The 16215-nt window shown below is 51.5% G+C and overlaps 4 protein-coding genes across 4 annotated transcripts; 2 read left to right on the top strand and 2 right to left on the bottom strand.

Annotated features, from left to right (window-relative positions):
* Nucleotides 1-53: 53 nt before the first annotated feature.
* On the bottom strand, nt 54-1695 carry J4E92_000010 (uncharacterized protein; the record flags this gene model as incomplete). The annotated part of the gene is made up of 4 exons (XM_051491429.1): nt 54-826; nt 874-1014; nt 1072-1267; nt 1318-1695. 4 exons carry the CDS (start codon nt 1693-1695, stop codon nt 54-56), a joined length of 1488 nt encoding a protein of 495 aa, XP_051356941.1.
* Nucleotides 1696-2558: 863 nt separating this feature from the next.
* J4E92_000009 (uncharacterized protein) lies at nt 2559-5220 on the top strand (the record flags this gene model as incomplete). The annotated part of the gene is made up of 6 exons (XM_051491428.1): nt 2559-2612; nt 2661-2783; nt 2835-3908; nt 3967-4435; nt 4488-4823; nt 4889-5220. 6 exons carry the CDS (start codon nt 2559-2561, stop codon nt 5218-5220), a joined length of 2388 nt encoding a protein of 795 aa, XP_051356940.1.
* A 1769-nt stretch (nt 5221-6989) lies between these two features.
* On the top strand, nt 6990-14469 carry J4E92_000008 (uncharacterized protein; the record flags this gene model as incomplete). Its single annotated transcript, XM_051491427.1, has 4 exons — nt 6990-7041; nt 7094-7916; nt 8768-9094; nt 9150-14469. The coding sequence occupies 4 exons, from the start codon at nt 6990-6992 to the stop codon at nt 14467-14469; spliced, it is 6522 nt and encodes a 2173-aa protein (XP_051356939.1).
* Nucleotides 14470-14893: 424 nt separating this feature from the next.
* J4E92_000007 (uncharacterized protein) lies at nt 14894-15789 on the bottom strand (the record flags this gene model as incomplete). The annotated part of the gene is made up of 2 exons (XM_051491426.1): nt 14894-15474; nt 15534-15789. The coding sequence occupies 2 exons, from the start codon at nt 15787-15789 to the stop codon at nt 14894-14896; spliced, it is 837 nt and encodes a 278-aa protein (XP_051356938.1).
* Between the last annotated feature and the right edge of the window lie 426 nt (nt 15790-16215).

Here is a 16215-nt window from a genome sequence, read left to right as displayed (position 1 = left end):
GATGCCAAGCTCGCCGCTCCTACACAACCGCCGCATCTTCTATGTCACCGACTCTAATCGCTCTCTAACCGGCATTGATCGATGCGAAGCGCTTGGTAGATCTCGTCCCTCATACCCTTCCTGATGACACTTCGCTTATTTTCCTCCCAATTCCAGAGTTCGGCTCGATGGACAATTAGCACTTTCAGAACATTCCTGGTGTGCTCGATCAGATGAAGCATGCCCGAAGCGAAATCTCTCACGGAATCGTCCTCGCTCAGCTCCGGTCTGTCTATGACAATGTACACTTCCTCTGTCTGAAGATCGATGACCTTGAGTAAGGCTTCCGAAAGATGCTTGGTCTTTTCTTCCGAATCACCGTTCCAAGAAATATGCGACTGAATGTCGTACCAGTCCTGGCCTTTTCGAACCACTGCCGGATTCTTCTCTAATAGCTGGAAGACTAACCGCGCTAGCACATTCTGCAACGTGCTTGATCTGTTGCAGATCTCAAAGGCAACTGGTCGGGGTGGAAACAGTCGGTCAAGCACGATATCCACAGCCACTGGAGATAGCCAGGACAGTGCCACTTCACCGACACCTTCTTCATTGCAGCCCGAGAGCATGAGAAGACAGGACGAACTCTCTTGCCAGGCGCGCGCCTTTCTTTCCGCCATCAAATCCGATTTGCATAGCTTTGAACGGTGTCTGTCGTCATCGAAGCTGGATGCTAGCGCTTTGCGATACTGCTTCAGCGAGAGCACGGCATCCTCGGTTCGATAACTCCCAATGTTCAGCGCATCGCGTAACGAAACGACCCTGGTTCTGTCTTCACGCTCGTAACTATCTGTTGAATCTTAGTATATCGGCATGCATCATCGATGTCATACGTACCTTTGAGCTCGTTCGCAAGTTCATCCACGCGTTGCGCTAGGAGGACGTCGCATCTTATCCGGATACGCCGGAAGTTGTCCCTCATGTTTTGTTCAAGGACCTCAAAACCAAGTGGGTTTCCAAAATTGATCACTTGGCGTCCTGTCCCGTCGTCAGTGGAAGGAACTCAACTCTGGATGCTATAATGGCGCTATGTACCCCAAGTCGACCCAAGAAAGTAAGTTGTCGCTGCTCGCGCAAGCATGATGATGTCCTTGTAGGCATCAACAAGCATAAGGCCTAGTTTTGGCTCAGGGTAGATCTTCCGGTATACTTCCAGGTCTGGAAGACGATCAGATATCTGTTCCATTGCAGACACGATGGCTTCTTCGTTCTTGATCTTCAGCTTCACAGTCTTGCACGGGTTAGCAATAATCCGATACGGCTCTCGTGATGGAGTCTTACCGAGAAGAGCAACGCGAGTGTGGAGCCAGCTACTCCGCCGTATTGAGCGTCGGCTGTCTTGACAATGTCTAGGATTCCAGAGTAGGCATTTAGAAACCTATCGAACTGCATGACGAACCTCTCCGTCTTTGACCAGGCTTTTCGGACACCGTCAGATCGTCTCTGGTCCAGGGTAGTATGCGCTGCCCCAAGGTCTTCAGCGTGTTTGTGGACGTAGTTGGACAACACATCGAGTGGCATAGCATTCAGCGACTGCAGCAGATCACTCTCGTTCTTCGGATCTGTCAAAGGGGCATCATATTTCTCCGGCACGGAATTGAGAATGCTTCTCAGCTCTGCTTTGACTCCGAGCCCTGTCCGCTTGAGTTTGCTGCTCATGTAATTGTTGTGTTCCGCAACGAACTGCGATAATGGCAAATGCTTCCTGTTGCAGTCAGTCGAGCTCATCACATCCACATACTTCCCCTCAGGGTACGCACATCCACTCGGAATTTGGGAACCAATGCGACACTGGTTTTCGTTCCTTTTCATCTTGCCTGATGTCCATCTCTGAGTTTGCAACTGCGATGCGCCGACTTACGGGTGGGTTTACTGCAAGGAAGCGACCGAGCAGGGTATGCAAGGCTCCTTCCTGTTGCTATCACCGCACAGCTGACACTTGCATAGGTTACAACGCAGGCTACCCATCCACATAACCCAACAATGCAGGGTTGCGACCAGCTTCAGAATTTCAATACGCGATGCATATCTGGAGGCTGGGGGCGTACGAATCAGGGTTCAGGTTTTGCGCTTTGTCGCACTCAGCCTTGTGCGTGGCGCCTTCCAAGGTATCTCGTGTTTGGGCTGACACATGTGAGATGACTGCAGCGACAACCCCGCGCCAACCGCTCAAACAAACCCTGGAAATTCAACGCCGAAACATCATCAACGCTCCGTTAGACCAATCGACGAGGTACTTGTGCCCAGTCATTGACAATACAGCCCACCCATTCGAGTCCCGTCGGATGTACACAACCCTATCATCTTGTTGGATAATCTCGAATTACCAATCATGGCCCCCAATGTCGTGACCACTTCCGGTCAATACCTTTGGGGGTCTCGCGGTTGCCGACGGAAGGTGTCGCATCATGTAGGCAGGCGTGTATCCGGCGTTCACCAAAGACACACAAAAGGGCCCTCGCCACAATCTTGTCCGCACTGCGTGTGAACCCGATCGCAACTTTTTTCATCCTTTCTACAAAATGTCACAGCAGTCTGTGATGGACGAGGCTACCGTTGGGGCAGACGAAGGCCTTGTATGACACATCACGCTCGTGCCTCTGCAGGTTTTAATAGATACCTAGGATACGGCGAAGACCCTGGAAACAACTCAGGTCCAAGATCAATACATCAAGCTACTTCTGAAGAAGATAGCCTTGCTTGAGGACCGCCTTTCGGCAAATCACGACGATGATCGTGCGTCACAGGTACGCACATGAATCTCATGCTTTCAAGTCTTTATGTTGACCGCAGCGTAGAAAAATGACGGCAAATCCGAGGCACCTGTTGAAAAGAACGATGCCGAGGAGGAAGAGGAACCCCGATACGTCATCATTGTTAACAAGTGGGATCCTGACACTGGCGACTACAAAGATGACGAGATCACGAAAAGTAACGAGAAGAAGGAGATTGGACCCAAACCTGAAAGTCGCAGAGCATTTACCTTTCGCAAGTCCACCATGTTTCGGCCTCGTTATAACATTGTCGAAACAGTCCTATCAGTGGCCCAGATCGAAGCCGAGCCATTGCAGAGGCTGATTGGCAAAATAACGTCAAAGCTCGGAGGAGACGAATTAGTCAAAAGCATCAGCTCTCCTTTTGAAGTTCTGGTCTGGACGTGGGCAGAAGCAGAAGATGAAGCGAAGAAGTTTGTGGAGAGCGAGACGCCCGAGGAAAAGCAAGCCCGTATCGACCTGAGCGAGCTTATGCGGATCATCTCCACATCTTCAGGTATCCTCCCTCTCGACCAGTACTTCAAAGAAAGGAACTTCTTCGTTAGTGAGAGCAGCATCTCGCACGCAGCTCTGTGGACGCTATTCCCTCCAGGTACCCTGATCGTCTCACACCCCTGCCTGGGTGAGCCTCAGATCTTCACCGTCGACTCGTGCGATTCTTTCATTCTACGAGAAGAACATACCTTCGATCTGACATGCTTCAGCTTCGACTGGACTGGTACTGAGTTTACCAGGGTACCGTTCGAGATGAAGATTCGCCACTGGGGTTCCAATCGGAAGAGCATCGCCGAATTACCGTTCTATCCGCTCAAATATTACACTAGCCCAGATGAACAAAACATCTCATCGGACGACGCAATCGCTCTCCTCAAGGAACGACTTGTCGCTCGGGGGGAGAATTTTGTCAGGCTCTGTGATCCGGGCAAAGGCAAACAAATGTTCACGTACTCCGGTGATGCGCACTTCCACACAGGACGTAGCTTTGCTGGGAACAATGATGATGAGGGCAGGCGCCTTCGACACGATGATGATACTACATCTTCTACCGACACCGGCGATGGACGGGTCAGCGAGGCTCGATACGTGCAAAAGAAGAAGGTAAATCATTGCGTACTTCTAACTAGATTGGGTTGCATTTTTTTTAACTTGACTTTAGATTGAGGGCACCACGATGGTCGATTTCAACTCTTTCTTCGAATATACACCCCCAAACACTCCAATTCTTGGAAATCTTTCCCAGTTCCGTGGCCAACTGGAGAACCTATCACCCGAGAAACGCGCCAACAAGATATACAGAGACATGTACAAGACTCACTGGGATCGACACCCCTCTGGAAAATCCATGTCGCCAGACCAACTCATGCATTGTCCTCCAAGAGTCCTCGGATACGCGCTGAAGCAGAAGAAGTGGGCGCAGCTCCTAGTAGAAAAACTCAACCCCCCCAACGATGCCGATGCAAGTGTCTTCCGCGACAAGTTGCAGCTCGACCCGGACTCTAAAGACCTGGTTAGATGGTCCGTGCAAGCACATGAATACGGGAAGGACGTCGACGCCAAGGGCGAATCCAAGAGCTTGCAAGACTTCGCGCCGGACAAGGGTAAGGGTCTCGTCATCATGCTCTACGGTAGGAGAAACCTTTCGCGCGATAGTTTTCCACGGCCACTAATCGAATATAGGCCATCCCGGCGTCGGAAAAACTTTAACCGCAGAGAGTGTAGCTCTCATGGCCGGCAAGCCTCTACTTTCCGTTGGAGTATCTGACATCGGGATTGAAGGCGACAAAGTCGAAGCAAATTTGCAAAAGATATTCGACCTTGCAGGAAAATGGGAGGCCGTACTCCTCTTCGACGAGGCGGACGTTTTTCTCGAAGCGCGCGGTCGCGGGGAAAATGATCTGAGGCGTAATGCCATGGTCTCGGTACTCTTGCGCGTGCTAGAGTATTATGACGGCATACTGATCCTCACCACCAACCGCATGAGATCTTTTGACATCGCTGTCCAGAGTCGCATTCGTAAGTCTATCGACCGACACCTGCTGATTCAACGATTTTTCCTCTTACTAATACACCTGCCCTAGACATTGCGATCAAATACGAAGAACTCATGCAATCGCAACAAATCGCCATTTTTGAATCCTTCCTCGTGCAACTCCAAGGCAAGAAACTCGTTCATAATTTCGATGACCTTATGCGATGGGTCGAGAAAGACAGTCGCAAACTCGGATTCAATGGCCGACAGATCAGAAATGTGGTGTCGACAGCTATGGGGATTGCTTTGGTGGATAAGGAGAATGGTGGGAAGCTGAAGAGGGAACATCTCATGCGCGTTGCCGAGCAGACGAAGCAGTTCAAGACTGATTTGATTGCTGAGGAGGAGATGTATAAGAGGTTGCAGAAGGGAATTTCTTGAGGGAATGTCGCAGTGAAGGTTTTAGTGCCTGCTAGTTGCCCTCCTCCCTGGGCCGTACTCAAATGCGTGTTCAGTGATGGCACGCCCGATGGACTTCCAGAACGATCAGTTCAGCTCAAGTCAGTCATCTGCAACGATGCTGAACCATTCATCCCTACGTGTATCAAGACTATCGCCACTAGAATGGTAAGCCCGTTGAGCCACAGTCTTAGTACATCCACGAGTCGGTTCGAAAAACACGATGAAAGTCGGCGAGGCGTGATGTATCCATGGGCTAAGCCGCTGCTTTTCAGTGCTTAGTGATGCCCAGTGTGTGTTTTGAATCTTCTGGCGAAGGATCTCGGCCTGTCTTTGCCATGTAGAGAGAAGCTTGTCAGCATGCCGCTGAAGTGTGCCTAAAAAATGTCCCACACGGATACCATGTTCCTGGGTTACTCTAGAAACTAGACGCAAACGATTGTTATGCAACTGGGGAATGTATATGCCAAGTGTCTTGCAAGCAGGCTCCGTCAGGAACATGTCAGCTATGAGTTTTGCGAAGCTTCCGCCTGGTAGCGATCCTCGAAGTAGGCAAGGCTGGTTAGTACCCGCCTTCAAGGAAATCTCACATCGTCCGAGATTTAGCTCCATGCGGCTACCAAACAGTTCCAGGATGTGAGGATTCATCTGGAACTGGCTGAGGTCTAGCCATCGTGGTACTTTGGCCACAGGCGTAGACGCTCCGATCATCCAACCAAACTGTCCGTAAGATCTTCGGATGGTCAGGTAAGCGTCTTCGGATAGCGAGTTGGCTTGAGTAATCCTGGCTGGGTAGCAGACTAGCGCATGCTCGTGTTGAGCTCTTTGCGAATTATCCGTGATCTGATTCTCGACAATGGCGATCTCATCTTCCGACGGTTGCATCCATGACGGACATATAGCCATGTCGATAGGTTTGTCATGTTCAACTGGAGGACATGGAAAGTGAGAGCGGTACTGAGTTGAAAGGATATGTTCGATTGTACACCGCCAAAGACGATTGACGTCCCATGCGGTATGTTGAACCTGAGCCGTGGCTTGACGAAGAATGAGCTCCAAGAGCTCGGGTATGAGGAGGAGGCGGTGGGTAGGAGTAAGTGGACTTATTGGTGCTGAAGCTTCAAGGTCCTTTGTTGCTGTAGGTTTTGTCGCTCTAGTTTTCGTTGCTACTGTGTGCTGCGGAACAGAACGAGCTGTAAAGAGAGCTACGCGCGTGTCGATAGCCCGAAGCGCCTGGCTCCGCCATTGCTCCACACTGGCTTCAAGATGTTCCTCTGGGCGCTGAGGGGGCAGAGGCCATGGAATACGAGGAGGTTCTCGACCCATACGTTCCTCATCAAGCGCACCGACGTACAAAGCTGCATACTGGACCGAGTCGTAGTCTATGGAGGAAAGGTCTTCATCCGGGAAGTACTTCGCAATCAACAGGTCGTGGGGATGGTAAGACATGGCGAGATGAGTATAGTCGCTGTCGCATCGCGCATGCAGTTCTCCGTGCAGGCTGCGAAGTGCCCGACGCGACGCGCTAAGTGGGGCTGGGGCTGGGGCTATCGATTACGAGCAGTCGGCGGTACTTGCCAATGACGCAGCCTCGGCGCTTCACCGTTGTCTACGTTGCATTCCGAGTGATTGCGCTCAAACGCTTACGCCGCGCAGCAGCTAATACACATACATTAAAACTTGCTCTCACCTCTAGTTATACTCACAACCTCTCATTTCAACAGTCTCGCTAGCTCATATCCACCACGACCATGTCCACCCGCGGGCAGTTCAACACAAAGAACCCGACTATCAAGCGCATATGTACGCGAGCATTGGGCTGTGACTAGTGACAAGTAGCTGACACGTGTCGCAGTAAAGGAAGCGTCGGAACTGTCGGTATCGCCCTCCTCAGACTACCACGCCGAACCTCTAGAAACCAACCTCTTCGAATGGCACTTCACAATCCGCGGCCCGCCCGAGCCATCACCCTACGCCGGCGGCATCTACCATGGTCGCATAGTCCTCCCATCGACGTATCCTCTCCGTCCCCCATCTTTCCGCTTCCTCACTCCCACTGGCCGCTTCGAAGTCAACCGCGAGATCTGTCTAAGCATATCGGGTCATCATGAAGAAACATGGCAACCGGCCTGGGGCGTGCGCACAGCCCTCGTCGCGATACGAAGCTTCATGGACACGGATGCGAAGGGCCAGCTCGGCGGCATCGAATGCAGCAGGGAAGCACGCGAGCGCATGGCTAAGGACAGCGGCGCGTGGAAATGTGCCGGCTGTGCCAAGAGCAATGCTGACATCATGCAAGAGCGCGAGGAGCTCGTCAAGGAGATTGAGGAGAAGGAAGGCAAGCGGAAAGACGATGAAGTCCCCGAAGAGCTGAGACTTGCCTATCGCGACGAGCTGGGTAAGGAAGGCCAGGACGACAAGCCGGTGGACAAGGGCAAGCAAAGGGCAGTAGAGAGTCCTGCTGAAGTCGCGTCGCCTGCCGCGCCATCAGTACCTACCGCTACAGTACCAGTCACAACCCAAACGCGACCCACCCCTGCTGTACCTACGGCTAGACCGACAAGGACGAGACCCGCACCTCCGCTCCAACAGGTCGCCCAACGTAGTCCCGACCTGGCTTGGATCGATACTTGCATTTACGGAGTAGTGGCCGCGTTATTGTTCATGGTGCTCAAGAGGTTCGTGTGAGCAAGCCATTCCAGGTTTACAGTCTTGCTTGAAGAGTCATGGTAAGATTGGCGCAGTGAAATTAGCAAGGGTGTATTGGCGTTAATGTCTGTTCATGTTCGCGGGGTATCACTTTCTGTTCTGCTTGGATTATCTGATGGGTACTCGCGTGCCATGCTGTCCGAAACACCTGGATGAGATTGCATGTTCCTCATCTATCTCAACCGATTCGAAGGAAGCTAGGGCGCTGGCGGAGCGTGTTCAATGGGGTCATCATCGTAAGAGTCGTACATGGGCCATGTCTAGTGTTCGCTTCAAGTTAGATAGGTAGTACGAAAGGCTGGGTGTGTCTGAGACACATGAATCTCGACAGTAGGATACTCGTGAAATACTCTTGGTCGTACCTAAAGCACGTGTCGTTCGATTCGAATCTCTATGTTGTCACGGCAAGTTTCACACGTCTTGCTATCATGTGTGATGAGATTGGGGTGCGCTATCGTGATCAACTTCCCGAGGTTAGCCTGCCATTAGCGTCTTGGCACCATCTGCACCTCGAGGTCCCTTGCCCTACAGAGTCCCATCCGCGACGCGACCATCCAAGTGCGCTCCACCCCGCTGATCTCGCGAAAACCTCTTGTACACGCGTTATAGAAACTCGTCACGATCCGTGCACGACAGAAATGGCGCGACTTTCGCCGCGTGTACGCGACTGAGCAACCCAGACATGTCCCTGATCCTGCACGAAGCCAGCAGCCGTCTTTGCAGAAGGAATAACCAATATGTCGAAACCCGCTTCAACCCCCCACTCGGCCCGAGTGCAGAAGGTATGCACTCTCTGGACTCATGACGACAACTTTTCTAGAGATGAGATCATCTTCAATGGAGAGAAGTTCCCTGAGTTACCCACCAGTGCTGGTGCACTCCTCCAGATTGTGGCGATACATGCAGACCACACCGTTCGAGACTTTCACACAGGATCCAAGAGTCAGTCGCAAGAGGCGACACACTTCAAAGCCGATGCGCTGCACAAGGATCCCAATATAGATAACCATTCGAAAAGAAATCGACGGGATTCGATAACGATTACGATTGACGAGAATGGCTCGACCATTCCCGGTGGTCGCGAGATCGATGCAGAAAAAGCCTATGTTTTTGTTCCTAAACCGCTTCCTGCAGACTTGAAGACAAAGTATCTAAACCTACAAGTAAGATTTACACAAAGTAATCTTTTGCACAACTAATAGCAAGAAGGTTTCCATATCGGAGAGGATCGCGAAGGTATTCGGGTTCCGCAACAGGATGCAGGTTGTAGTGACGGAGGCTGATGAAGATGCTCACGAAGCGCATCACGTGGAGATCGTGTTCCGGGACGAATACCTAGCACGCGCGGATATGTGGCGCATGGCCATTGCCGAGCTCAGCAAGCGTACCGTCTACCGTGGCCAACGACTACTATTCATGGGTACCATCAAGGCCACGATCAAACACATATACATAAATGGCCAATCTGTCCATTCCGGGTACTTCTCGCCAAAATCGAAGCCCATCTTTCGCAGCGAATCTGCACGATACACATTGTTCATCCAAATGTCCAGAGAGATGTGGGATTTCGATACCGAAGGCGCTGGGGAAATCATGTTCAACAAGGTTGTCAGTGGGTTCCTTCCAGACCTGTTCAAGAGATGGTTGAGGATCAATGCGCGACACTTGGTTACCATCATACTGTTTACGAGGATGCAATATGACGGTGAGCTCTTGGCAGATCAGCCCGAGGGGACGACGAGCAACATGTCCTCGGAGTCGCATTCTGGCACTTTTAGAGATTACTACAGAGTGGTCGTGAGCGACATGGCCAGCGGTGATTGGATTAATATCCTGTATCAGCTCAAAAAAGAGTTCAGGATGTTTCTCCGAGAAGTATCCCTGGTCCGTAAGCCAGTAAAGCCTGTTTCTGAGAATGACGAGTCAAGCTCCGAAGACACAGCTACCGATGTTGTCATAGCTGGTCGACCTTCTTCCGCAAGCCAAGGTAATATCCTGGAAGCCATAAATCTGGCTGCAGCCCAATTCGCGAAGGATTACATCGATCGAGACCTTGTTCGAACGGGTATCTCAGTAATCGTTGTTACTCCAGGTACTGGCGTCTTTGAGGTCGACTACAACATGCTCAAACTTACTACGGATACTCTTATTGGATCAGGTATCGGTATTGACCTTGTGTGTCTCTCGCCGATGCCTCTCCATTCCGTACCCTTGTTCAAGTACCAAACACCTCGCTCAGTGTCCGATATGAAGGCTGAGCACGACAAGGAGCGCCACGGGGCCGCGACTATTTTGCGCACAGAAGAAGATCAAACTCCACGCCAAAGCCAACCGGATTTCGGTTCCATGTCACGCGCATCCACCGTCCGACGCATACCAACAGACAACTCCCTTGACTCGTCAGATGGATGGAGGTTCGCAATGCCGTATTGGGTGGATGTCTCCTTCTGGTCTGGAACATCCGAAGAAATATTGGAACTCACAAAGCCACGAAAGGCTGACAAGATCGTGAAAAAGTCACGCAAGAAGGGCCGTATCTTTTCTCTACGATGTCGTTTGTATGAGCTGCAAATGATGGGAGTTATGGAGAATGAGCTGGGCGACATTGCGATTCCTTACCTAGAAGAAGATCCAATGTACCCGCATCATCTGCGCGAATTGTTTGAGACCAACGAAGAGGGCGTGCGAACCGCGCAAGCAGTCAAGCCTTCCGCAGCTGCAGCAGGCTCATATTCTTCGAGGGGTGACAAAGAATACACCGACGACCAGCTGGACGAGACAAGAGCTGCCCAGAAAGCCTGGATGGAGGCATACGATGGCGGGGTCTTTTCCCCTCTTATGGAAAGACACTCTACGTTGAATCAGTTCCAGGTTCAGAAGCGAAGGCTAAGCGAAACCATCACAAGTGGATCCCCGGAGTTGTCGCGAAGTCTGCGTCTGTCTTCCTCTTTCCGCAGCACTGCCCCATCACTTGGACAGTCAGCTCGGCCTCCGCCAGAAACAAGCTTTCCGCAGCTCATGCGTGAGAGATCTAAAGATCTTGAAAGCCAATCTCCTCGAGGAAGTACATACCGGATGCCTGATCTCAAAGGCGACGGATTGCCACGAGCCGATATATTGCGGCGGCAGAACAACATGACCAAGGGCATCGTTGGAACTGATCGCCCAGCGGCACACAAGAGAAGTGGTTCCGGGGATTCTCAAGATCATCGTAAAGCTATGCACGTGAAGCCAAACAATTCCCCAGCTCCGAGTCGGAGGTCATCTCCTCCAAGGCGAGCTGGACTCTTGCCTATAACCAGTGCTGGGACTGCCGCAACAACCCAGCCGGAACTTAAAAGTAGACCTTCAAATTGGTTTCTGAGGCAGATGAGCTTTGGCGGAAAAGCTGCGCCAGCTAAACCGACTCTTGGGGATGCCACCATCGATATCAGCCAGGGTAAAGTCAAGCCTGCAATGCTGACTGTTGAGAAGAATCAAAAGGGTGCCATCGCTGAAAGACTTGCAAGCACTCGCAACACTTCTGCAGGTAAGCCATCACAGCCTATTGCAATCAAACCTGCATCGCGAGCAGGTCCCACATCGGCTGAGTCACTGGCCTCCAACCGCGCAAGCCGTTCGATCGAGACGGTTAGGGGTGCGCAATCCGACCGATCCAACGTACCTTCGCAACCTGGTTCAGTCGTGAGAGATCCCGGATCTACATTTTTACTTGCAGGAGCGAGAGGGGCAGGCGAGCACGTTGGACTAAAGCCGGACTTGTCTTCTAGCGCAGGCGCTAGAGATGCTCCACGTACTCTGTCGCCAACAAGTGCGATCGCTCCTTGGGCGGTCTTGGTCAATCCTTGCAACCCGAAGAAAAACATCATAAGCTCCAAAAACCAATATCGGCGTTGGCACCATGTCTTCCCGAGGACGTTGAGGGCAGGTACTGTAAAGTGGAGATCTTTGTGTTCACCCGCTGCAGTACCTTTAACGCATGAGTGGTTCCCTTCTGTTGAACAAATAGCAACGCAATACAACGAAAGCCCATACAAAATTACGCAAAATGAGGATGACGACATACTGGAAGCACCAAAGAGCCGAGAGTCTCTCATCAAAGAGTTGATTGCCTTTCGCCTCTCGCACGGATTCCAGATCATTGTTGGCTCTTCCGTAGCTGAGTTTTCTGGGCGACAAGAGAAGTCTCTCGCTAGCATTCTCGATCCTGAATACATGTCCAGTGACGGAGACACCGTTTTCATGAGCGTCGGAAACAATATCCACCAGCTGGTATGTGTAGCCGGAGGAGAGGTCGAGGTAAGGAGATACAACCGGAAACCCACCACGGCCTTGGAGTCATCTGCTGGTATTGATACGCCCTTTCCATATAAGCCTTTCATCCGCACTGCGTTTGAAGATACCTATGATCCTCGAGAAATTGTGCTACGTCCACCACGGAGGGAATACAACTGGAATATCATTGATACGTTCTTGGCCGGCTATCACGACGAGTTTTCCGAAGTCCTGCGCTTCTGGCGAGCTCGATTCGTGCTCATACCAGTCGACATACCGGCTATGCATCGCAGGCCGTTGCCTGTGCAAGACTCACCCGAAGAGATACGTCTCGAGGGCATTCGTAAGCTTACCCAGCTATGGCAGAAGTTTCGCTATATTCCCCCAGAAGAGCGCTACTTCCAGCCAGCATCCGTCTTGAAGCAAAAGGACCCCAATCCGCTTGCGATTGAGTATCACACACGTGATCCTTCGGCGGTTGTCGCGGCCGGCCCAGACCACTCTTTACTGAATGATACCGATAGCGAATTCCAGACTTCCATCTTCTCGGATGCGGAAAAGTATCACACATCCAGTATAGACCTCAAGAAACTTGCGGAAGATCTCCAGGGCGAAAAAGGAATTCAAATGCTTGATCGTCGGTGGCATCTGAAGTTGCACTATAATTGCTTCTTGGGGTTTGACCTTACCAACTGGCTGCTTTCCAACTTCAAGGATATCGAAACCCGAGACGAGGCGGTGGAATTCGGTAACGAGCTGATGAAGAAAGGTCTCTTCCAGCACGTACAAGGGCGGCATCAATTCCGAGATGGCAATTTCTTCTTCCAGATTGCAGCAGAGTACAGGGCACCGCGAGCCGAATCTCGAACAGGGTGGTTTGGCATGAGAAAGGCAGACAAATCTGTTCCTTCCACCCCACTTGCGGAGGCGCCTCGGACGTCGCCCCTGATATCGAAGAACATCAAGTCCCGTCCCGGTACCGCCGATTCTTCGTCCAACAGCTCAGGTTCACTCAAAGAGGGGGAAGAGACCCCAACGCGCGGTGAACCGCATAAGCGAAAAGTCATCATGTCACGCGTCATGCGCTATGATGTCGATCCCAGAAAGCGTTCGTATCGGCCTGAGATCATTTCACTACACTACGACCGATTGCACAATCCCGACAATTGTTATCATATCCGCATTGACTGGATGAACGTCACGGCGAAACTCATTGAGGATGCTATCGTCACCTGGGCTACAAGTGTGGAGAAGTACGGCTTGAAGCTGGTAGAGGTACCCATCGCGGAGGTAGCAGATATTGTCGACCATCATCCTTTCCGTTCACCCTATGCAGTCAAACTTGCATTGCAGCCTCCCCAGGTTCAGCCTGAGGCAGTATGGGACTCAACGAGCTTTTCCCCTCAGTATCCCAAAGTTGATAAGTTTGCTTATCATAAGCTCCTGCTGCGGAGGCTGAACTTTGTTCTGGACATGGAAGCTGCGAATGCTTTTCCGCCTGACGTTGAAGTCACTTACTCTTGGGGCACGCCCGACTACAAGTACACGCAGTTCATACATAAGAGTGGAGGATTGCTCGCTCAGATCACTGACGATGGGAACTTCCTGCTGTTAGCCAACAGGCTTGCGCATAATCGTGCCAAAGACAACGGTAGGATACGGCCTGTAGATCCTTACGAACACAAGAAGGCCACGACAGATGGAAGTCAAAGCAGCCGTCTACCCTCGACACCCGCGGTAGAGCGTGGAAATCCGCATCGTAGTCCCTTTGCAAGTCCTTTGGCAAGGCCAGTCCAAGACGCCAGTCTCCTCCACACCGCGCTCACCTTCCACGATCTGAAATCATCAGCAGCGACTACTCCAGCATCTGCATCTTACATATCGCTCTCTCCCGAGCAAGTCAAAGATGAAGTAGAAGCTTTTTGCTCGAATACCTCACTCCTCTCCAGCTTTTACGCTGACGCTTTCCGCCACGCGCCATCTCCTTCTCCACGAATCTTGCCTGTAGGAGAAGACAAGATACCAAGCTTGGGGCTGCCACCCGCAATCAGTATTCGGGATGCCAGTCCGGCGGCAGGAGGCTGGACTCTGAGTAGTACGTTTGGGGGGCCTAGTGGCATAGCTGGCCGCAGACAGGGCAGCGAGGGAAGCATGTACAATATGGGGAAGAGAGGAAGTGTAGTTGATGGCATGGATAGAGCACCCAGGCGCCAAGATAGCCAGGGAAGTGCTGGAGCTGGAGTATAAGCGACGCAAAAGATCGACTGTACATGCATGTAGTCGTACTTTGATCCATGGATCTTGTGCCCTCGTCTTGCGGGCGTTGATGTAATAGACAGTGGGAAGAGGAATAGACCGATAGAGGCTGACAATAGTCGCACAATGAATCAATCTGAGAATAAGTCCAAAGCATTCATTGTCCAGCATGTGCGGATGGAGAGAGGACTGTCAACATTCGAAGATGAAGTAAATGGTTGCTGGCCCTTTAGCATACGGATCAATTTCTATACGTGAACAGAAAGTGTACATGTGAACAGCTTTGATCAATCTGGATGAACTTTAGATGCTACATTTGTAACCTACGGACATGATAGCAAAGAAGACATTTTTCGGATGACAAGGTTCATCTAAGACCACCATCGCGGCGTGAAGCAATCTTCCGCAACTCTCATTACAGCTTGTTGACCCGCTCCCTCATCTCAGCCAAGTCTTCGCCTTCGATAGCATCCTGCCCTTCCTTGACGTAGCTCTTGACCGCTTCTACAATCTCCTCATCACCGTCGATAACATCGACCCAACCCCTCACGCCATCCGTTTCCAAAACACCAACGACGCTCTCTGCAACCGTCGCACGACTCGTCTTGCCACCAGCCCCAATCTTACCCATCTTCACCTTTCCAGCCGGCTCCTCAGTCAGCGTGCCAGGCCTCAGGCTAATACCACAGAACCGCTGATCAGCGGGTACACCATCTTTCTCTTCCTGAGCCACTCGGTCTTGAGAGAGTATCGTGAGGACCTCATCAGCTGCAACCTTGGCTTTGAAGTAGTTCGGCAAGATCTCCGTGTTTACTTTCTGTGACGCTTTCCAGTCTTCATCGTTCCACCAAGGCGCACGGCCACGGCGGGAAGAAAGGTAAGATACTGTTAGGAATTTCTTGATGGAGGGTGTGTGGATGCTGGCTTTTGTGAACGCTATAGCTGCGTCGCGGTCGACTGCAAACGTCATCTCGGCGCCGCCCTTGCCGCCGGCTCCTATACGTTGTGAGCATACACTGAAGAGCCATTATACACCAGCCCTAGAAAGCACTTACCAGCGCTCCAGACAACCCAATCCGGGTTGACCCGTTCCAAGATGCGCTTCGCGTCGGCCTCGCTCTTTACATCCGCAACGCTATGGACCAGTACATCTAATTTCCCGGGCTGACCTTGTCCCAGCTTCTCAATGGCCGGTTGCTGAGAAGCTGTGCGTATCATGCTGGTCACGTTCCATGATTTGGCCAGCAGGAGGGGTGTAAGAATTTGGGCAACTTTGCCGTGACCGCCGATGAGGAGAATGTGGTGAGCCATGTTTACTGCAAGATCAAAAGGCAACTGGAAGAAGGGGTATACCGAAGTGCAGTAAATGATATAGAACGTCTACCTGAAATAAGAGTTGATGTTGGGAGCAGCCAAGAACTGATCAAGCGTCATTTTGTCAGCACTCACAATTTCTAAGATGACGTCGTGGGCGACATGTTTCCGAACATGTGCCGAGCAAGCTCCGCCTGTATTGCGCCATCCTACCTCTTGCGCACGCATTCGTGTTCGTGCTCGCAACGTAGCATTTCCAATATTCAATCACAGTCATAGAGGGACGATACGATTTCTATCTTTTCCATTTCATTGATTGGTATCGCTGCCTGATGTTCAAAGCTACCCCGGAACTGCCACGCTCGTAGAAGTGAAGAAGACACAAAATCGTTGCGAAGAGCCTATTCTCGACAATCGAAGCAG

This window comes from Alternaria infectoria, assembly GCF_024043175.1.
Source record: "Alternaria infectoria strain BMP 0036 chromosome Unknown scaffold_1, whole genome shotgun sequence".
NCBI lineage: Eukaryota > Fungi > Ascomycota > Dothideomycetes > Pleosporales > Pleosporaceae > Alternaria > Alternaria infectoria.
The sequence above is the reverse complement of the archived record's forward strand: the minus strand, read 5'-3'. Positions and strand labels throughout refer to the sequence as shown.